This window comes from Bufo bufo, chromosome 4 (assembly GCF_905171765.1).
Source record: "Bufo bufo chromosome 4, aBufBuf1.1, whole genome shotgun sequence".
Taxonomy (NCBI): domain Eukaryota; kingdom Metazoa; phylum Chordata; class Amphibia; order Anura; family Bufonidae; genus Bufo; species Bufo bufo.
In genome coordinates, this window is record NC_053392.1 from 168470142 (window position 1) to 168491030 (window position 20889).

The following is a 20889-nucleotide window of genomic DNA, read 5'->3' on the forward strand; positions in this document are numbered from 1 at the left end:
CAGCTTACTCCACTCTCCCTATTGAGACCGCATGCATGCTTGGCGAAGGGGGGTCTGTAGAGATAGCTGTCAGCCATACGAGTGTTTGGCTGACAGTTCTTTGATGTCTATGGCCAGCCCTATGATATCAGTATAAGGTTTCTAAGACAAAGTATCATCTCTCAATTTAACACAAGAGATGTGAGTTTGTGTTCTTATCCTCTTCTCACATATCCCTCCTGAACCTGCTGCTAGAACTGTCCAGGTTTGGATAGATCTGTGGTCTCTTGATCAATAACACCAAGTCTAAAGCCGTTCATTGCACCCTTCCACCAACATGGGTCTCACAACTTCACTCTAACTTCCCATTTCAATGATCATCGGAACATCTAGAACAGTGTTTATCCACCTGCGGTATGTGTACCCCAGGGGGTACGTGCCGCAGGGTGAGGGGATATCCAGAAAAGGCTTACCATCTAGCAATATTTCATTGTTGGATGCCAGTGTCACTCCACAATAAACTATATTGCCATCCCCAGGATTGCACTACAGTTTAATACTGTGGCAAGGCATGGGAGACGATGTCTCATTTCCTCGCTGTTTATTCTCGTAGGCCTGAAACCTATCAGAGGACAGTGCAGGCGCTGCTCCCTGAACCAGGATGAAAGTAGCTCAGGAAACAGGCCAGAAGAGGCCTGTGTCCTGCACGGCATTACAGATGGCAGCAAGAAGTAGGAGTGAGGTGAGTATATGATTTGGTTATTTTTCGTTGGTAAATAACCAACAAACTGTTGGGCCACTGTTTATTATTAATGAGGCACTATGGTGCACTTAAGTACTTTTAAGGGCACTAGAAGAGGGCAATAGCACCACTGGGTGCACTATGGGGGCAATTTTACTACTGGGGCGCACTATGGTGGTCTCCATACTTCTGGAGCCACCATAGGGGCTAATTATTACTGGGGGCACTATGGTGAGCTTTGCTAATTCTGGGGCCACTAAACGGGGACATTATTACTACTGGGGTCACTATAGGGGCATTTGGTTTCTGGGGAACACTATGGGGGCTTCATTACTACTGGTGGCCTTTATTACTTCCGGTCCACTATAGGGGGTATTAGTGCTACTGGGGCAAACTATGTTGGCTTTATTACTACTAGGGGCACTATGGTGGGCTTTACTCTGGAAGCACTATAGGGGGCCATTAGTACTACAAGTGTGCAATGGGGATCTTTATTATAACTGGAGGGCACTTTACTTTGCTTTATTACTACTGGCAGTACAGTATGGGGGCATTCTTTCTACTGGGATACATTATGAGGTCTTTATTACTACTGGGGGCACTATGGGGACATTAGTACTACTGGGGGCACTATAGGTAGGCATTATTACTTATGGGGCATACTATGGGGGCTTTATTACTACTGGGGGGCTATAGGTGGCCATTATTTACTACTGGAGGCATTATGGTGGGAACTAGTTCTACTGGGGCACTATAGAGGGAATTATTACTACGGGGTGTTTGGGGTCGTTGTCTTGTTGGAACACCCATTTCAAGGGCATTTCCTCTTCAGCATAAGGCAGCATGACCTCTTCAAGTATTCTGATGTGTTCAAACTGATCCATGATCCCTGGTATGCGATAAATAAGCCCAACACCTTAGTATGAGAAACATCCCCATATCATGATGCTTGCGCCACCATGCTTCACGGTCTTCACAGTGTACTGTGGCTTGAATTCAGTGTTTGGGGGTCGTCTGACAAACTGTCTCCGGCCACTACACCCAAAAAGAACAATCTTACTTTCATCAGTCCACAAAATGTCTCTTCAGGCCAGTCAATGTGCTCTTTGGCAAATTGTAACCTCTTCAGCACATGTCTTTTTTTCAACAGTGGGACTGTCACGGGTGTATGTGAGCAACAATAGTAATACACAGTACAGAGCTACTGACTGGACCCAGAACTAGGGAGGATAAAGGGTGACCCCTGTCCGACCCTCAACGCTCTCCCTATTCTGCTAAAGCACATGCCCGGATCCAAATGGCGGAACGAGGCATGCCCACGTGCCTAAGACTAATGACCCCTGTAACCCCTACATTAGTGGAAGGGGCACGGCCACCAGTGCCCTACTCAGTATATGGAGGGAACCGTGGCCACCTCAGATCCAGTCAGAAAATAAACAGGAACACAACAATGTCTGCACACTTAGCTGAAGGCGTTGCAGCCGCAGAGAAGACGGATCCAAGGACAGGCTGGCAATATCCGGAGTGCTAGCTGCAGCAGAACACAGGTCCAGTGAACTGATAGCTACAAGTGAAGAAACTAAAGCAAGAGCTACAACTGAAGTGAGAACTATAATCCACATCCTATCATAGGAGGAGGGGTGATATAAAGAGAGGGAAATCAAACACATGAAGAACAGCTGTGGTGAAAGAAACCAAAAGTAAACAGAGTAGTGAGAACTCCTCCCAGCTCTAGTAGTGACATCATCACAGGGGTGGAGAAACAGAGCTGTGAGAACGTCCCAAAGCTCTGGTAGTGACAGTACCCCCCCCCCCTCTATGGGTGGACTCCGGACACCCAGGACCCACCTTCTCAGGATGAGCCCTATGAAATGCCCTGATGAGGCGAGTGGCTTTAATGTCCGACACCGGAACCCACATCCTCTCCTCAGGACCATAACCCTTCCAATGAACGAGGTACTGAAGAGAACCGCGGACCATGCGAGAGTCCACAATTCTGGAAACCTCAAACTCCAGATTGCCATCAACCAAAATCAGAGGAGGAGGCAAAGAGGAGGGTACCGTGGGCTGGACATATGGTTTTAAGAGAGATCTGTGAGATACATTATGTATCTTCCAAACCCGTGGAAGATCAAGACGGAAGGCAACAGGATTGATGACTGACAAGATTTTATAAGGCCCAATAAACTTGGGACCCAATTTCCAGGAGGGAACCTTCAACTTAATGTTTCTAGTAGACAACCACACCAGATCACCCACATTCAGGTCCGGACCAGGCACACGTCTCTTATCAGCCACACGCCTATACCTCTCACTCATCTTTTTAAGATTACTCTGAATCTTTTGCCAAATGGTAGACAAAGACGAGGAAAATCTCTCCTCCTCAGGTAAACCAGAAAGAGCCCCTCCCGAGAATGTCCCAAACTGCGGATGGAACCCATATGCACCAAAGAATGGTGACTTATCAGAAGATTCCTGAAGACGGTTGTTCAGAGCAAACTCAGCAAGAGGGAGAAATGAACACCAATCCTCCTGGTTCTCTGCCACAAAACAGCGCAAATATGTCTCCAGATTCTGATTGAGGCGCTCAGTCTGACCATTCGACTGCGGATGAAAAGCAGAAGAGAAGGACAGCCGAACCCCCAGGCGAGAACAGAAAGCCTTCCAGAACCTGGACACAAACTGCGTGCCTCTATCGGAAACAATATCAGAGGGAATGCCGTGCAATTTAACAATATGGTCGACAAAAGCTTGCGCCAACGTTTTAGCATTGGGTAAACCAGGGAAAGGTACGAAATGAGCCATCTTGCTAAAACGGTCCACCACCACCAGGATCACCGACTTCCCCGAGGAACGAGGAAGATCCGTGATAAAGTCCATGGACAGGTGTGTCCAAGGACGGGAAGGAATGGGTAACTGGAGAAGGGAACCTGAAGGCCGTGAACGAGGGACCTTAGCGCGAGCGCACGTCTCACAAGCAGCCACAAAACCCTCCACCGACTTACGAAGAGCCGGCCACCAAAATCTCCGAGCAATGAGATCTACCGTGGCTCTACTCCCGGGGTGACCAGCAAGAACCGTATCATGATGCTCCTTAAAGAGTTTGTGACGTAGCTCAGGAGGCACGAACAACTTCCCAGAAGGACAACGGGCAGGTGTCTCAGTCTGGGCAGCCTGGACCTCGGCCTCCAAATCGGAATATAGAGCAGAAACAACTACCCCCTCCGCCAAAATGGGACCCGGGTCCTCGGAGTTTCCTCCTCCCGGAAAACAGCGAGAGAGAGCATCAGCCTTCACATTTTTTATCCCAGGTCGGAATGTAACAACAAAATTGAATCTGGAGAAGAACAGAGACCATCTGGCCTGTCTCGGATTCATACGCCTGGCGGACTCCAAGTATGCCAGATTCTTATGGTCGGTAAAAACGGTGATAGGGTGCCTGGCCCCCTCCAACCAATGGCGCCATTCCTCGAAAGCCAACAACTCCCTATCTCCCACATCATAGTTTCTCTCTGCCGGGGAGAGTTTTTTAGAGAAAAAGGCACAGGGTCGCCACTTGGCAGGGGAAGGGCCCTGGGACAAAACCGCACCCACACCCACCTCGGAAGCATCCACCTCAACAATAAAAGGTAAGGAAACATCGGGATGCACCAAGACGGGGGCAGACGCAAAATTCTCTTTAATCTTAGAAAAGGCTGTAAGCGCCTCCTCCGACCAAGAGGAAAAATCCGCCCCCTTTTTTGTCATGTCAGTGAGGGGTTTGACAACAGAGGAATAATTCAAAATGAACTTTCTGTAATAGTTCGCAAAACCCAGAAAGCGCATCAATGCCTTCTGATTCTCAGAAAGCTCCCACTCAAGTACAGCACGGACCTTCTCGGGATCCATGCGAAAACCAGAAGCAGAGAGGAGAAAACCCAGAAATTGAATCTCCGATACCATAAAAAGACATTTCTCCAGCTCGGCGTACAATTTATTTTCCCGCAGAATCTGCAGAACCTGAAAAAGATGATCCTGATGGGTCTGAACATCAGGGGAAAAAATCAAAATATCATCAAGATACACCAATACAAATTTCCCCATTAAATGATAGAAAATACTATTAACAAAATGCTGAAAGACGGCCGGAGCATTCATCAGGCCGAAAGGCATAACGAGATTCTCGAAATGCCCGTCAGGGGTATTAAAGGCCGTTTTCCATTCATCCCCCTCTCTGACCCTGACCAGGTTGTACGCGCCTCTCAAATCCAATTTGGAAAACACCTTGGCCCCAACAATTTGATTGAAGAGGTCCGGGATCAGAGGAAGGGGATAGGGATCGCGAATCGTGATACGGTTCAGCTCCCTAAAATCTAGGCAAGGTCTCAGAGAGCCATCTTTCTTTTTAACAAAAAAAAAACCCGCGGCCACAGGTGACTTTGAGGGACGAATATGCCCCTTTTCGAGACTCTCGGAGATGTAAGTTCGCATAGCGATTCTTTCCGGTTGTGAGAGATTGTAGAGGCGTGCTTTTGGCAGCTTAGCGCCGGGAATGAGGTTAATGGGACAGTCAAACTCCCGGTGAGGAGGTAGCTCCTGAACACCGTTCTCGGAAAACACGTCCGAGAAATCAGAGAGAAATGATGGCACCGTTCTAGTAGACACCTCTGCAAAAGTCGCTGTGAGACAATTCTCTCTACAAAAATCACTCCACTCATTTATTTGCCTTCCTTGCCAATCAATAGTGGGGTTATGTCTAGTGAGCCAGGGTAACCCCAAAACTAGAGGAGACGGCAATCCGTTAAGGACAAAACAAGATATATCCTCCACATGAGTGTCACCTACAGCTAGCCGGATATTGTGAACAATGCCCTTCAGAGATCTCTGTGAGAGTGGAGCAGAGTCAATAGCAAAAACAGGTATATCTTTATCTAATGTGCAAACCTGAAAACCATGCATGGCTACAAATTGAGTGTCAATAAGATTGACGGCCGCTCCACTATCGACAAAAATCTCACAAGAAATGACTTTGCTCTCTAGCGCCACCCTGGCAGACAGGAGAAAACGGGAACTGCAGGTCAGAGGAAAAGCATCAAATCCTACATCAACTTTGCCCAAAGTAGCAGATGAAGCAGAACTTGATGATTTACCTTTTGAGATTTTTCTCTTATTATTGCTCTTAGTACGGTTCAAGAATCTCCTAGACGGACAAACATTTGCCAAATGACCTATCCCCCCACAACAAAAACAGACCATACTCTGAGGACTAAATCCTCTTTTATCAGGGGCAAGTCGAGCTAGCTGCATGGGCTCCTCCTCAGAGGGGAGCGAGACAGGATGAGGCCCCTGCACACTGAATGAGTCCGCACCACTGCCCCTAGACTGACAATGGCTGGACAGAGAGGTCTCGATTCTCTCTCTTAGACGCCTGTCAAGGCGTACCGCCAATGACATGGCAGACTCTAAGGACGTTGGTCTCTCATGGAAAGCAAACGCATCTTTTAATCTCTCCGAGAGACCATGACAGAACTGACTCCGGAGTGCAGCATCATTCCAACCCGAATCAGCTGCCCATCTCCGAAATTCAGAACAATAAAGCTCCGCAGACCGTTTGTTCTGGCATAAAACACGTAGGTTAGATTCGGCCAGAGCAACACGATCCGGGTCATCATAAATCTGCCCCAGGGCCACAAAAAATCCCTCCACGGATCGAAGGGAGGGATCCCCTGATGGCAGCGAAAAAGCCCAAGTCTGAGCATTACCCCTGAGCAGGGAGATGACAATCCTCACCCTCTGCTCTTGATTACCAGAAGAGTGAGGACACAAGTAAAAATGGAGTTTGCATGCCTCTCTGAAACGAAGAAAATTCTCACTGCCCCCGGAGAACGTCTCCGGAAGTGAGACCTTTGGCTCGCAACAGACTCCATGAGCCGGAGCAGGGCCCAATGCTTGAAGCTGGGTCATAGATTGACGGAGATCCGCTACTTCCAAAGAAAGACCCTGCATGCGGTCAACCAGGTCAGAAAGCGGATCCATGTCAAAAAAGGACGGTTTTGGTGGATTATAATGTCACGGGTGTATGTGAGCAACAATAGTAATACACAGTACAGAGCTACTGACTGGACCCAGAACTAGGGAGGATAAAGGGTGACCCCTGTCCGACCCTCAACGCTCTCCCTATTCTGCTAAAGCACATGCCCGGATCCAAATGGCGGAACGAGGCATGCCCACGTGCCTAAGACAAATGACCCCTGTAACCCCTACAATAGTGGAAGGGGCACGGCCACCAGTGCCCTACTCAGTATATGGAGGGAACCGTGGCCACCTCAGATCCAGTCAGAAAATAAACAGGAACACAACAATGTCTGCACACTTAGCTGAAGGCGTTGCAGCCGCAGAGAAGACGGATCCAAGGACAGGCTGGCAATATCTGGAGTGCTAGCTGCAGCAGAACACAGGTCCAGTGAACTGATAGCTACAAGTGAAGAAACTAAAGCAAGAGCTACAACTGAAGTGAGAACTATAATCCACATCCTATCATAGGAGGAGGGGTGATATAAAGAGAGGGAAATCAAACACATGAAGAACAGCTGTGGTGAAAGAAACCAAAAGTAAACAGAGTAGTGAGAACTCCTCCCAGCTCTAGTAGTGACATCATCACAGGGGTGGAGAAACAGAGCTGTGAGAACGTCCCAAAGCTCTGGTAGTGACAGGGACTTTGCGGGGCTTCTTGCAGATAGCTTGGCTTCACATAGGCGTCTTCTAATTGTAACAGTACTCACAGGTAACTTTAGACCTTCTTTGATCTTCCTGGAGCTGATTGTTGGCTGAGTCCTTGCCATTTTGGCTATTCTTCTATGCATTCGAATGGTAGTTTTTCGCTTTCTTCCACGTCTTTCAGGTTTTGGTTGCCATTTTAAAGCATTTGCGATCATTTTAGCTGAGCAGCCTACAATTTTCTGCACTTCTTTATATGTTTTCCCCTCTCCAACCAACTTTTTAATCAAGCTACGCTGTTCTTCTGAACAATGTCTGGAAAGACCCATTTTCCTCAGAATTTCAGAGACAAATGCACTGTAACCAGCATGTACAACATTTGCCGCCTTCCTTCCTTAAATAAGGGCAATAATTGCCACCTGTTTTTCAAAGAATGAATGACCTCACTCATTGAACTCCACACAGCTATTATTTTGAACATGTCCCTTTCAATAAGTGATTGAATTACACAGAATCAGCAGCATGCATGTCATGATTGTTGGGTCTGTTTGGATTCTATTGCTCTACTACACCTGCTAGTAAATTATTAAAAAATATCATTTCTACCAAAAACAGTGATTGATCAGGTTAGTGATGTCTGACTGCTATTATTTTGAACACAACTGTATATAATTGTGTGAGAGGGTCCAGTCCCCTTGAGACTGAAAAGAGGCTCCGGATTCAGGTCTATTATCTGTTAAGTCATAGGCCACAACATATGGAGAAACCCATGAGAAGCTCATTTAAATAGATAATTGAAAACATAACCCCAGACTCTCGGAAATTAATCAATTTTTTTCCTTGCTGACAAAACATTGCATATGCACGGAATCAAAATACCTTAGATTTGTCAGCAGTCAGTGATGATACATTGATCAATGAAAATCGACTTCCATCTTGGCAGACCACAAGGATATATTTCTGAAAGTCTCGCCACTGTGGACAGACCTATGTCCTTCCACCTCTTACTTTCAATATACCTTATTTTACACCCTATAAGACGCACTTCCCCCCTCCCCAAAAGTGGGGGGAAAATAGCAGTGCGTCTTTTGGGGCGAATGCTGCATTTTGCCGAATTTTCAATGATACGCCGCGCCGCGATGCCGCGCGGCAGGTGTATCAGCTGAGAGGGAGGAGGGACTGGGGGCCGGCATCTGCTTTTATAATGACAGTGACTGTATTCTACTACACGGGCCCCGCTCACTGTATATACCGTAATCTTATCTATAATTGTAGGCATTGTTAATATATAAAAATTCAGGGTAATCAGCGCCTGTATTACTTACAAGCTCATGCTTATTGACTCATGCTGCCAGCGCCCGTCCTCCCGGCCTGCCTCCTCCCTCCTCTCTGCTACTGAGGGCTTGTAAGTAATACAGGCGCTGATTACCCTGAATTTCTATATATTAACAATGCCTAAAATTATAGAAAAGATTACAGTATATACAGTGAGCGGGGCTCGTGTAGTAGAATACAGTCACTGCATGGGCCCCGCTGTCATTATAAAACCAGATGCGACCCCCACCCCCTGTATTGGGGGTCATTCACACTACAGGGACACTGTTATGGAGGGGATCTGTGGATGACACATAGCATAAGATGCTATATATGTGTCATCCACAGGTCCCCCCCATAACTGTGTCATCCACAGATCCCCATAACAGTGCCATTCAGAGACCCCAATAAGAGCCATCCAGAGATCCCCATAACAGTGTCACCCACAGATCCCCCATAACAGTGTCACCGACACATCCCCCATAACAGTGTCACCCACAGATCCTCCATAACAGTGTCACCCACAGATCCCCCATAACAGTGTTACCCACAGATCCCCCATAACAGTGTCACACACAGATCCCCCATAACAGTGTCCTCAACAGATCCCCCATAATAGTGTCATCCACAGACCACCATTAGTTCAAAACCCACCAAAAGCACACATTTTGGTTCAAAATATTTTTTTTCTTATTTTCCTCCTCAAAAACCTAGGTGCGTCTTATGGGCAGGTGCGTCTTATAGGGCGAAAAATACGGTAATAAGGCACAAACATCTGTCCAATTTCTTTCTTACTTAGTCCTTCCCACTTGTCTGCTACCCTGTGAGTGATCCATATACTCCCTTCAAAGGGATAGAACCAAAGGATAAGTGTATTCTGGAAAACTGAAACAGACACTCTAGTAGCCTGCCTCTGGCCTGGATACAAGATGAAATACGGTTGGGCAAGGAGGCATACCGGTTCCGGCTCATTTGCCCACTGATGTTGCACCTCCGCCTGTATATTCTGCACGCTCGTAGGTTTTCATAGCTGGTCCCATAGATGCTCAATAAATCTGGTGACTGGGCAGGTCAAGGAAATGTTGAAATCTGGAGACATTCATGGGAACCCAAAACCCTTTCTGTGTGTGTGTGTGTGTGAGCATTACCCTGCTGAAAAATGCCAGTTAGAAGCCCTGCCATGAGAAGCATCACATGTGGCCACAGGATGTCCTGCACATATCGCCGAGCTGTTAGTGTCCCTGGTATTACTACTATGCGTTGGATCTTCAGATCATCACACCAGCAGTTGCGGCAGTGTGTCGCTTCACAGCAAAGGCAGGATTGAAGCGCTCACCATGAGGCCTCCGTACTCGAACCTTTGGATCCTACACAGAACCTGGATTCTTCACTAAAGATGATACGGTTCCAGTCCATAGCTGTCCATAGCAGTCCAGAGCTTGTTTGCCGTGAGGCCTCCATACTAGAAACTGACTATCATCGTAACCTAAACAGAATATGGATTCATCATTAAAATTTATATGGTTCCAGTCCATAGCAGTCCAGGGCTTGTCTGCCATGTGCCCTCGTGTAACCACTGCTCCCAAAGACTCCTAACTACTAGGTCATAGCAGCATAGATGGCAGGCAATTTCTTGAAACAACCATCCTGCTTCTCGCAGTCCAATGACGCGCCCCCTCTCAAAGGTCTGTCAACTGGGCAAAATGTCTTCATGTATGTTGTGGTGGCATGTCGAGCAGTCATTGATTTCTCACCGAGGTACACTACCCAACAGTAGGCTCTGAGGGCCTTTTTTATAGGGAAGTGAGGAAAGCAATTTTGCACCCTTTTGTGGCAAGACCCAATGTCTAATCAGACCACACCTGTAATAATTTACATATCTGCCTGAGACATAACTCCATGCCGAGTTGTGCAGTAATCCGACATTTATATCTGGGTCTGTTATTTTTTTTTTCAATTAAGTTAATTGAACTTAAATTTTAACTGAAGGTCATTAGTTGTTGGCTTTATGCCATTTTTCTTGTATTAATATTGTTTTGAAAAAAATGCTAAATTACAGTAGAAATATTTGTAAAAAACAAAAAAACAAAAACAAAGTACAATCTTTTGCACTTACATTCATTGATAGTTGTTGGCTCTGCCACGATTGACTCAAAGACTTTTGCCATATGTCTTTCTCTTAGCCTGAGGAAGAATAATACATAATTTAGCAATGAGTGAAACCATATGAGTAAAGAGAATTTAAAGTTTTTTCTGTTTCCTTCTCTCAAGTCTTTTCCTATAAGATCTCAAGAACATGGACCAGTTGGTAGTTGGGGTCTTCTTTAAATGCCCATTATTTCATTTGATAAAAAAATATATATATTCTAATGGCGGTTCATTCATTACTGAAGGATGTTCTCTTATGAGTTGGCAGATCCTTTCTTTGTTTGAGATACACAAGTCTGAATCTGTGGACCTTTGTACTTTGTGTATGCTAATGACTGATAGATTCCATAGGGTGAGCGATCTCTTGTACAGAAGTCTGTCACCCTACCCACAAAGGCAGTCTTGCCGATTGGATATTGATTATGTGCATTGAATTCTACCTCTTATCACCCCAAATAATGTAACTTCTCGAAGGATGATTTGGCACTAAATGAAGAGTGCTGCGGTCCTTCTATGCCTATACATGTTGGTGGTGTAACGTTATATGTGGAGGGAGCACTTGGGGAGGGGGAAGAGTTGTTTAATATGGCTTCATTTACCAATAGCCTGCTTAAAGTGGTATTCCGATTACAAAATGGTATCACCTATCCAGTGCATGAGGGTAATTGTTGGTGAACACGAACCAAATATTATGAGCACCACTACGGATAATAATCTTTACTTCGATCTGTACATGTCCTGTTAGATCCTGGCTTCCGGACCCCTGATCATGTATATGCATAAAAGGACCACAGCACTTTTTATTCAATGCCAAACCCTTTATTTGCCAAACATAGCAATGTTTCGACTCTACTGTGTCTATATCATAGTCGAAATGTTGCAATGTTTGATTAATAAAGGATTATTTGGCACTGAATAAAGAGTGATATGTTTCTTCTATGCGTACACATGTTGGTGTTGTAAAGTTAGGCCCCTTGCAGACAAGCGTGTCCGGATTAGGTCCGGATGCGTTGCGTCTGCGATCAGGGAAAATCGTGCGAGTAGGTACGCAATTGCAGTCAGTTTTGACTGCGATTGCGTTCCGATGTTCAGTTTTTATCGCGAGGGTGCAATGCATTTTGTGGTACCCAGACCCGAACTTCTTTACTGAAGTTCGGGTTTGGGTTAGGTGTTCTATTCATTTTATTATTTTCTCTTATAACATGGTTATAAGGGGAAATAATAGCATTCTTAATACAGAATGCTTACTAAGGCTACTTTCCCACTTGCGTCAGAGAAATCCAGCAGGCAGTTCCGTCGCCTGCCGAATGCGGCAAAACGTATGCCACCTGATCCGTCTTAAAAATGCATTGCAAGAACAGATCATCTGTCCATTTGTCACACGGATCCGGCACTAAAACATTCCTATAGAAAAAATGCCGGATCCGGCATTCAGGCAAGTCTTCAATTTCTTTGGCCGGAGATAAAACCGTAGCATGCTGCGGTATTATCTTTTGCCTGATCAGTCAAAAAGACTGAACTGAAGACATCCTGATGCATCCTGAACGGAATGCTCTCCATTCAGAATGCATGGGGATAAAACTGATCAGTTCTTTTCCGGTATTGAGCCCCTGTGACGGAACTCTATGCCGGAAAAGAAAAACGCAAGCGTGAAAGTACCCTAAAATGTGGCTTTAGGGGTTAAAAAATGTAAGGTAATTAACTCACCTCATCCTGTTATTTGCGCAGCCAGCATCTTCTTCTTTCAGGACCTGCCAAAGAACCTTTGATGACGTAATCGCGCTCACCACGTGGTGAGCGCGGTGACATCATCAAAGGTCCTTTTGCAGGTCCTGAAAGAAGAAGAAAGAAGATTATGCCGGCTGCGCGAACAACAGGATGAGGTGAGTTAACTTTTTTTAATCCCTAATGCCACATTTTAGTAAGCATTCTGTATTAAGAATGCTATTATTTTCCCTTATAACCATGTTATAAGGGAAAATAATACAGTAAATGGACTTTTATCAATTTACTTACATCATCTCCTAGCAACCATGCGTGAAAATCGCACGGCATCTACACTTGCTTGCGGATGCTTGCGATTTTTACGCAGACCCATTTATTTCTATGGGGCCTGCTTTGCGTGAAAAACACAGAATATAGAACATGCTGTGATTTTCACACAACGCACAAGTGATGCATGAAAAACATCACTGATGTACATGCAGAGTCCCAATACGTGTGTGTGGGCACTGCTTAAAAGCATTTTTGTCTTAACAATTGTATTGTGCGGTATTGTATAACTTTGTACAATTTATCAGCAAAATCCCTGTTACCAGACAGATTAGGTGTAATTTATACATCCCACCCCTAGATGGGGATAAAGTTCAGGTCTTATATATACAAAGTTCAGGCCTAGTTAGGCAGTGGAGTCAGTTCGGTTGAGTGGAGACAGGACAGTTGAGATCAGTGAGTAGAAGACTGATGCTGAGAGTGAAAGAGTGCAGATCTAGCACTTCTGCTCTGATGAAAGTTTAGTCCAAAAAGGGACAAGGAAAAAGGACTTATCTATCCAAAGGATAAAAGCCACAAGTCAGGCATCAAGGACTTTGGGATATTCAGGTGAAGGATACCATAGCCTCCGGCCACCTCACCAAATTACACTGATATAGAAAATATCCGGCTAAGCTCCAAGCCAAACCTGAAAAGCCTAGAAACAGTGGATTTGCAGACCAACTCTGAAAACTTCAAGAGACTGCATTTTTGCACTGCTGCAACCAAAGTCATCAACAGTAAAAGTTGTGAGTTGCATCTTACCACTGTCTACCTCATTATTTCTACTAATGGTTGTACCACCATTAACGGTACTGGCGTCACGACAAAAACCTTCAAGGGACTCAGCCGCAACAAGCACCCTAAGCACCCCTAACATCAAGGGCACCTCAACCACCATCTTGGCTGAGGCTTCCCTACCACAGAGCGTGCCCCGGAGGATTTCGTGCTGTCCACCTCTACACTGTGCTGCCAGCCCAGGGAGGCTATCTGCTAACCATGAGTAAACTGATAAACTGTGTGTTATTACTTGGCCCCTCATCGGTCCACCGTGCACCTCACGTGTTGCCCCTGCGCTACTGGCTGGCTGCATATCTTTTATTGGCGTCACGAACAGGATATTAACCCTTGCGCCATATTTGAGAGACTGTCGCATGTGAATAAGCCCCTTTATTTGATTGAGAGACTTTTGCTTATTGTGCGCTGTTTTGGGCTACAGAACTGTTTAAACTGCTTGAAAAGTATATGGAGGTGCTATACTAGTCCCTAGCATAAAAATCGCAGTGTTAAAAGTGAGAAAATCCAACATTTGTGTGTCACTACAACTGCTTGCTGTCAGTGAATAGACTGTTTATATGCACTTAAGATGGCCGCTGGAGCTCTTGTTTAAAAAGAAATACTGCGCCATCACTGTGGACAAGTTAGCCGCCCATTTATGCAAAATTGTCTGGTCAAGCCCATCCTACCTTTACTGTGTTGTTTCTGAAGAGGCCAGCCCTGTATGCAAACGCAGCGCCGCCTCCTCTGCCTGTGGCCACATCAAAGGGAGACGCCGCGCACGGGAGGAGAGTGTGACGTGCGTGTATCCCAAAGTATCGCGAGAGTTATACAGGCGAGCTGCCGGAGCGGATCGCATTGCCTGCCGTCCCCCAAATAGAGCACACAGTCTGTGAGTACTCCGATTTGCCCCACTAAGCTAAAGGGAGCACCGCTAGCCAGGAGCGCTATCAGAAGCTTAAGTAAGCGCTGCCTGAGTATTGCATTCAGCTGGTATTAAGTATTTAAAGGGCCATACACCGCAAGATAGTGGTCGCCCATAGCAACGTCACATAAAAAGTATCTATAGCCACAATTGACCTACTTAACTATAATCTACCTATTGTCAGCATGTCTGTGCAGGAAGATAACGTGCAGTCTGACCTCCGCGGACCTCCTGCGGCAGAAGCCTAGTGACCGTCTCTGAAGGTAAAGTGCCTATTCGTCTTCTAAACTTGAGTGATCACAGTGTAACATTAAGAAAGTACCGTCCCATTGCACAGCTGATCCAGGTTACATTTCAAGATGTCATCAGCGTGACTATAGATCCCAAGAAACAACAACCACAGAACCAAAACTTAAACACCCCCTGGTGGAAAGAACTTCATGTTGGAGATGCTTCCACACCAGAACACCAATTGGAAGGAGTACTGAAAATCGTGAAGGAACATCACTGTGCCTTCAGTAAGCATTCTACAGACTATGGGGAAGAAGATATAAAACACTCCATCCCTACAGGATCACACCCACCGATCAAAGAAAGGTATCGGCCTATACCACCTACTATGTACCAATCCGTAAAACAAATGATTCAAGAGATGAAAGACTCAAATATCATTAAAGACAGCCATAGCCCATGGGCTGCACCATTAGTCCTTGTCCGGAAAAAAGACGGCAACATCAGATTCTGTGTGGACTACAGAAAAATCAACCAAATTACTCACAAAGATGCTTATCCTTTACCACGAATAGAGGAATCTTTGACAGCTTTAGGATCTTCAGCCTACTTCCCTACTCTTGATTTAACCAGTGGATACTGGCAAGTACCAATGGCACCAGAAGATCGTGAGAAGACTTCATTTACCACCCCTATGGGCCTATTTGAGTTCAACTGCATGCTCTTTGGACTTTGCAATGCGCCTGGAACTTTTCAGAGATTAATGGAGCGTTGTCTGGGCCACAAAAATTTTTAAACTGTCCTGTTGTACTTAGATGATATCATCACTCCAAATCTTATGAAGATCATTTCAAACATCTGGCCGAAGTTTTTTAAGTTCTCATTAAGCATGGACTAAAAGTCAAACCATCCAAGTGTCATCTACTGAAGCCAGAAGTTAAATACTTAGGGCATATCGTCAGCTCTGAAGGTGTTAAACCAGATCCAGAGAATATAGCCGCAGTCCGAAATTGGCCTACCCCTACTACGGTGAAAGAAGTAAGAAGTTTCCTCAGTTTCGCAGGATATTACAGACGTTTCATTCCCCACTTTGCCCAAATTGCAGAGCCAATATTGGAACTTTTGAGAGGGCATCCTAAAAGATATCAGAAATCTCCAATACCAGTTGAATGGAACACTGAAAGAGAAATTGCCTTCCAGCTCCTGAAAAAGAAGTTAACAGAACCACCAATTTTAGGTTATCCGGATTATCAACAGCCATTTCTTCTTTACACAGATGCAAGTAAGAAAGACCTGGGAGCTGTTTTGTCACAAGTACAAGAAGGTAAAGAAAGAGTCATTTCCTACGCTAGTAGATCTCTTAGAGGTGCTGAAAGGAACGACCAAAACTACAGTTCGTTCAAATTGGAATTTCTCGCACTTGTGTGGGCTGTCACAGAAAAATTTAAAGATTATCTTGCCGCAACACCCTTCGTGGCGTTCACAGATAACAACCCACTAGCACATCTTAACACCGCCAAGTTAGGAGCATTGGAGCAAAGATGGGCCTCACGCCTTGCTAACTACAATTTTACCGTACAGAACCGGAAAAGCAAACGAAAATGCGGATGCATTATCTCGTCTGCCGACCAAAGAAGTAAAAATGCCATCCTTTTACAAAAATTTTGCCCACCAAGACATCATCACTGTCAAAGGGAAAAAGGTTTTCAGAATCCCAAGTAGACAAAGAACGATGGATCAAGCTACAAAATGAAAGCAGAGTGTTAGGTGAACTGCAAGATTTCTTCACCAGTGGAAGAACACCCGAAAGAATCCGCAGGAAGAATGCTGATCTAGAGTTGTCAAAACTATGGAGACACAGAAAACACCTCTTTCTTCAGAAGGGCCTACTATTAAGAAGAACTTTAGACCCAATTACATGGGATCGTCTATATCAAATCCTAATACCACGCCGTGATGCAAGAATCATTCTTGAGATGTATCATGATCAATCAGGACACTTTGGCGTGCAGAAAACAGAATCCACCATCCGTAGAAGATTCTATTGGATTGGGGTGAGAGGAGACATTGAAAAATGGTGTCGAGAATGTTCGACCTGTGCTGTTGGAAGAAATGAGAAACATGACCAAAAAGCGCCTTTACATTCTATTGTAAGCAGAACACCGCTAGAAATAGTAGCAATCGATTATGTGAAGTTGGAACCAAGTTGCTCAGGTTACACATATGCTATGACCATCATTGACCATTACACTAAATTTGTTGTAGCCGTGCCTGTCAAAGACTTGACCGCAAAAACAACTGCAGATGCTTTCTGGAAACATTTCTTGTTGCCATATGGATGCCCAGAGAGAATCCTCACAGATCAGGGATCTGCCTTTGAATCACAACTCTTTAAAGAACTGTGTACCTTTCACAACTGTCAGAAAATCAGAACCACAGCATACCATCCCCAAGGGAATGGACTTTGTGAAAAGATGAACCAAACCCTAATTGAAATGTTAAGAGCAGTCATACCTGCTACAAGAGATGATTGGCCTACTTTATTGCCTCAGCTGATGTATACCTACAACAACACTATTCATTGTTCTACTGGGTATACACCCTACTACCTTATGTTTGGCCGACAAGGTACATTACCTGCTGACCACACTTTGGGCGTACAAGTGCCTGATGCAATCAACCCCCTACCAAAAACTGATTGGGTGACTGAACACCAAAGGCGTTTGATTGATGCACAAGAGATTGTTCAACAACGCATGGGACATGCCCAGGAAAAACAACAGAAGGACTATAACCAATCTGCCAAGGCAGAACCACTCAAGATTGGTGATTGGTGATCGTGTGTGGTTAAAAAATAACCATCGAACCAGCAAACTAGATAGCAAATGGGAGAGGGAACTTTACACCATTACTGCTATTCTCAATCCAGAAACGGATACGTATAAGATTACCCAAGAGGACAAATCCCGGGTAGTACATCGAAATCGCATTAAATTGTGCCTTAAAGAAGACACTCCAGTGGAAACTTTGCAGGAAGAAGCTGTTCCAGAAGAAATTCGACCCATTGAGGCAGAACTGGAAAAACCAACTGAGCCAGAGGGATCAATACAGTCCTTTGGAAAAACATTAGCCTCTGATCCTTTGCAATGGTTCTTAACTCCATGGCTCAACATCTTAGTGCCTGCTAAAACCAACACCCCAACACTTCAACCAGAAGCTGAAGTTATTGCAACTCAGGAAACCTCAAGTTCCCTTGAAGCAAGGTCTGAAGAGTCTCAGCCGCTTCGTAGATCCGACCGGATTACAAAAGGACAACCACCAGACCGTTACGGAGATTTCCTGCCCCAGCAGTCGAGAAGTTAATTTACAACTCTGTTAATTCAACGTTGAGTACATCCTTAACTTGTTTGGAGTTCCAGCGATCCAGAAATAGGACTAATCTACAGTTATCTTGTTCCATTTTCCTTAAAGGACTTTTTAAGGGACTATTTGCCTGTTTGCAACGTTCAAGTCTGCACCCGGAGATAGACTTTCACGTGCCTGAGCCTCCGTGATATTCTACTTTGACATTTACTTAAGCCCAGGGAACGGACTCATACCCTGTGAGCCTCCTGAGATTTTTGTTTCTCTTTATCTTTATGGACAATTTTGGTTTCCGGTACATCAGCAGTCTTCAGAGAGAAAAAAAAATGTTACCCCATTTGTCACATTTCGTTGTTTCCTGAGATATGCTTGCCTAACCGATTTCATTTATAGGTACAAGTGTCATGGTCTTACCTTCCTGCTGTTCTCCTTCGTTTGACATGTGCTGGCGGCCATCTTGGTTTCTGGGTTTCTTGTAGCCTTCCACCCTGCGGCTCCTCCTTCCCACTGGGAGGAGCTGGATGCCTAGCTCATATATATAGGAGGTCTGTGGCTTCAGTTCCTTGCTTGGTCCTCTTGTGTTCACATGCTTCTAAGACTGCTGCTGCTTCTGGTTCCTGATCCTGGCTTCGTCTGACTACCCTGCTGGTTCCTGATCCTGGCTTCGTCTGACTACCCTGCTGGTTCCTGATCCTGGCTTCGTCTGACTACCCTTCTGGTTCCTGACCTCTGGCTTCGCAAAGACTCTGCTCGGTTTCACCATCCGTTTGGACTTTTGCTTTACAGCTTTATTTTCAATAAAGCCTTCTTATTTTCACTTATCTCTTGTTGTACGTCTGGTTCATGGTTCCGTGACATTAGGACCAAGCCATGAATTCTGACGGTACAGGGCCATCCTCGCTACCCACGCTGGTTGCCAGACTTGATCAGCAGGATCACCTGTTGGGTCGGTTCGCTGTGGCGTTGCAAACCCTGCTTGAACGCACGGCTCATTTCGCTCCCGTTGCCGATGGGTCGGTTGTCGCTCCTGGGCTCGCTCCTACTGCCGCTCCGGTTGTTGCGCCAGAGTCTACCCCGACACCTGTTGTTGCGCCTGCGGTGTTTCGGGGTATGACCGGTTCTGCCCCTCTTCCACAGCGCTTTGGGGGAGAGCCAACTCAGTGCCGAGGTTTCCTTAACCAGGTGGGCATTTATTTCGAGTTGCTGCCACATGCCTTTCCTACTGAGAGATCAAAGGTGGGCTTCTTGATCTCGCTGCTCTCGGACAAGGCCTTGGCCTGGGCCAGCCCTTTATGGGAGAACAACAATCCGGTGGTTGCCGAGTTTTCCGGTTTTGTTGCTTCTCTTCGGAAGGTATTCGATGTGCCGGCTCGTGCTGCCTCTGCTGCGAAGCTCCTTATGTCCATCAGACAGGGTTCACGATCCGTAGCTGAATACGCCATTGAGTTTCGTACCCTGGCAGCAGAGGTGGGCTGGAATAATGAGGCTCTGGTCGCTGCTTTCTCTCATGGTCTCTCGGATGCCTTGAAGGATGAGGTTGCAGCTAAGGACCTACCAGTTGAGCTCGAGTCTCTTATTTCTTTCCTGATTTTGATTGACACCAGACTCAGGGAGAGACCTTCCTTTAAGGAGAACCTGCGGAGGTCTTCTAACAGATTGGTGCCTACGTTTGCTGTCCCACCCGTGCCTCCCTCTCCTCCCACGCCTCCTGGGGATGACTTGTCTGGGGGTGAACCCATGCAGCTGGGGTTTGCTCGCCTGTCCGAGGGGGAGAGGGCACTCCGGAGACGCGAGGGCCGATGCATGTACTGTGGTCTCGGTGGGCATTTTCGGTTGGCATGTCCGAACCGTCCGGGAAAACGCTCGTACCTGAGATCCTGTCGGGGGCAGATCTTGGGTGGAGTCTCCTCGTCCCCGGTTTCCCGTGTTGACAAACCACTGATCACTGTTGTCCTCTCCTGGGTCGGGGGCTCGGTGACGACCCAGGCGTTGGTGGACTCTGGTGCTGGTGGTTTGTTCATTGATAGTGTGTTCGCTGCCGCCAATTCCATTCCTCTGCAGGCTCGAGGTTCCCCACTGGCTCTTGAGGCGATAGACGGCAGACCCCTTCTGCCGCCACACGTGACTCATGAGACCCTTCCAGTGGGGATAGCCATTGGTGCCGTTCACAGAGAGTCGGTCTGCCTCCAGGTTATTTCGTCTCCACACTACTCGGTGGTCTTGGGGTACCCCTGGCTCCAGAAGCATAATCCAACTTTCGATTGGAGATCGGTCGAGATCCTCTCGTGGTCACCGCAGTGTGGGGCTAGTTGCATCCATGGGTCTGTCAAGTTGCTGTGTACTTCCTCGGACTCTCTGTTGCCTCCTGAATACGAGGAGTACCGGGATGTATTCGATAAGGTGCGCGCGGTTGCCCTACCTCCGCACCGCCCATACGATTGTGCCATAGAGTTACAATCTGGTGCCGTTCCTCCTCGTGGCAAAGTCTATCCACTGTCGGTAGCGGAGAATGAGGCCATGGAGGAGTACGTGAGGGAGGCGCTTTCACGCGGACACATTCACAAATCTTCGTCCCCGGCAGGGGCTGGATTTTTCTTTGTGAAAAAGATGGGCGGTGAGTTGAGGCCTTGCATCGATTACAGGGGTCTCAATCGCATCACGATCAAGAACGCTTACCCGATAC

General features: G+C 46.2%; 1 protein-coding gene across 1 annotated transcript in view; it reads right to left on the minus strand.

The window, feature by feature from the left end:
* Positions 1–20889, minus strand: part of ERICH6 (glutamate rich 6) — a 131971-nt gene that overhangs the window by 45193 nt on the left and 65889 nt on the right. Inside the window, exon 9 of the mRNA XM_040428088.1 lies at positions 10848–10915. Within this exon, the coding sequence (XP_040284022.1) occupies positions 10848–10915 (68 nt within the window). The remainder of the gene's footprint in view (positions 1–10847; positions 10916–20889) is intronic.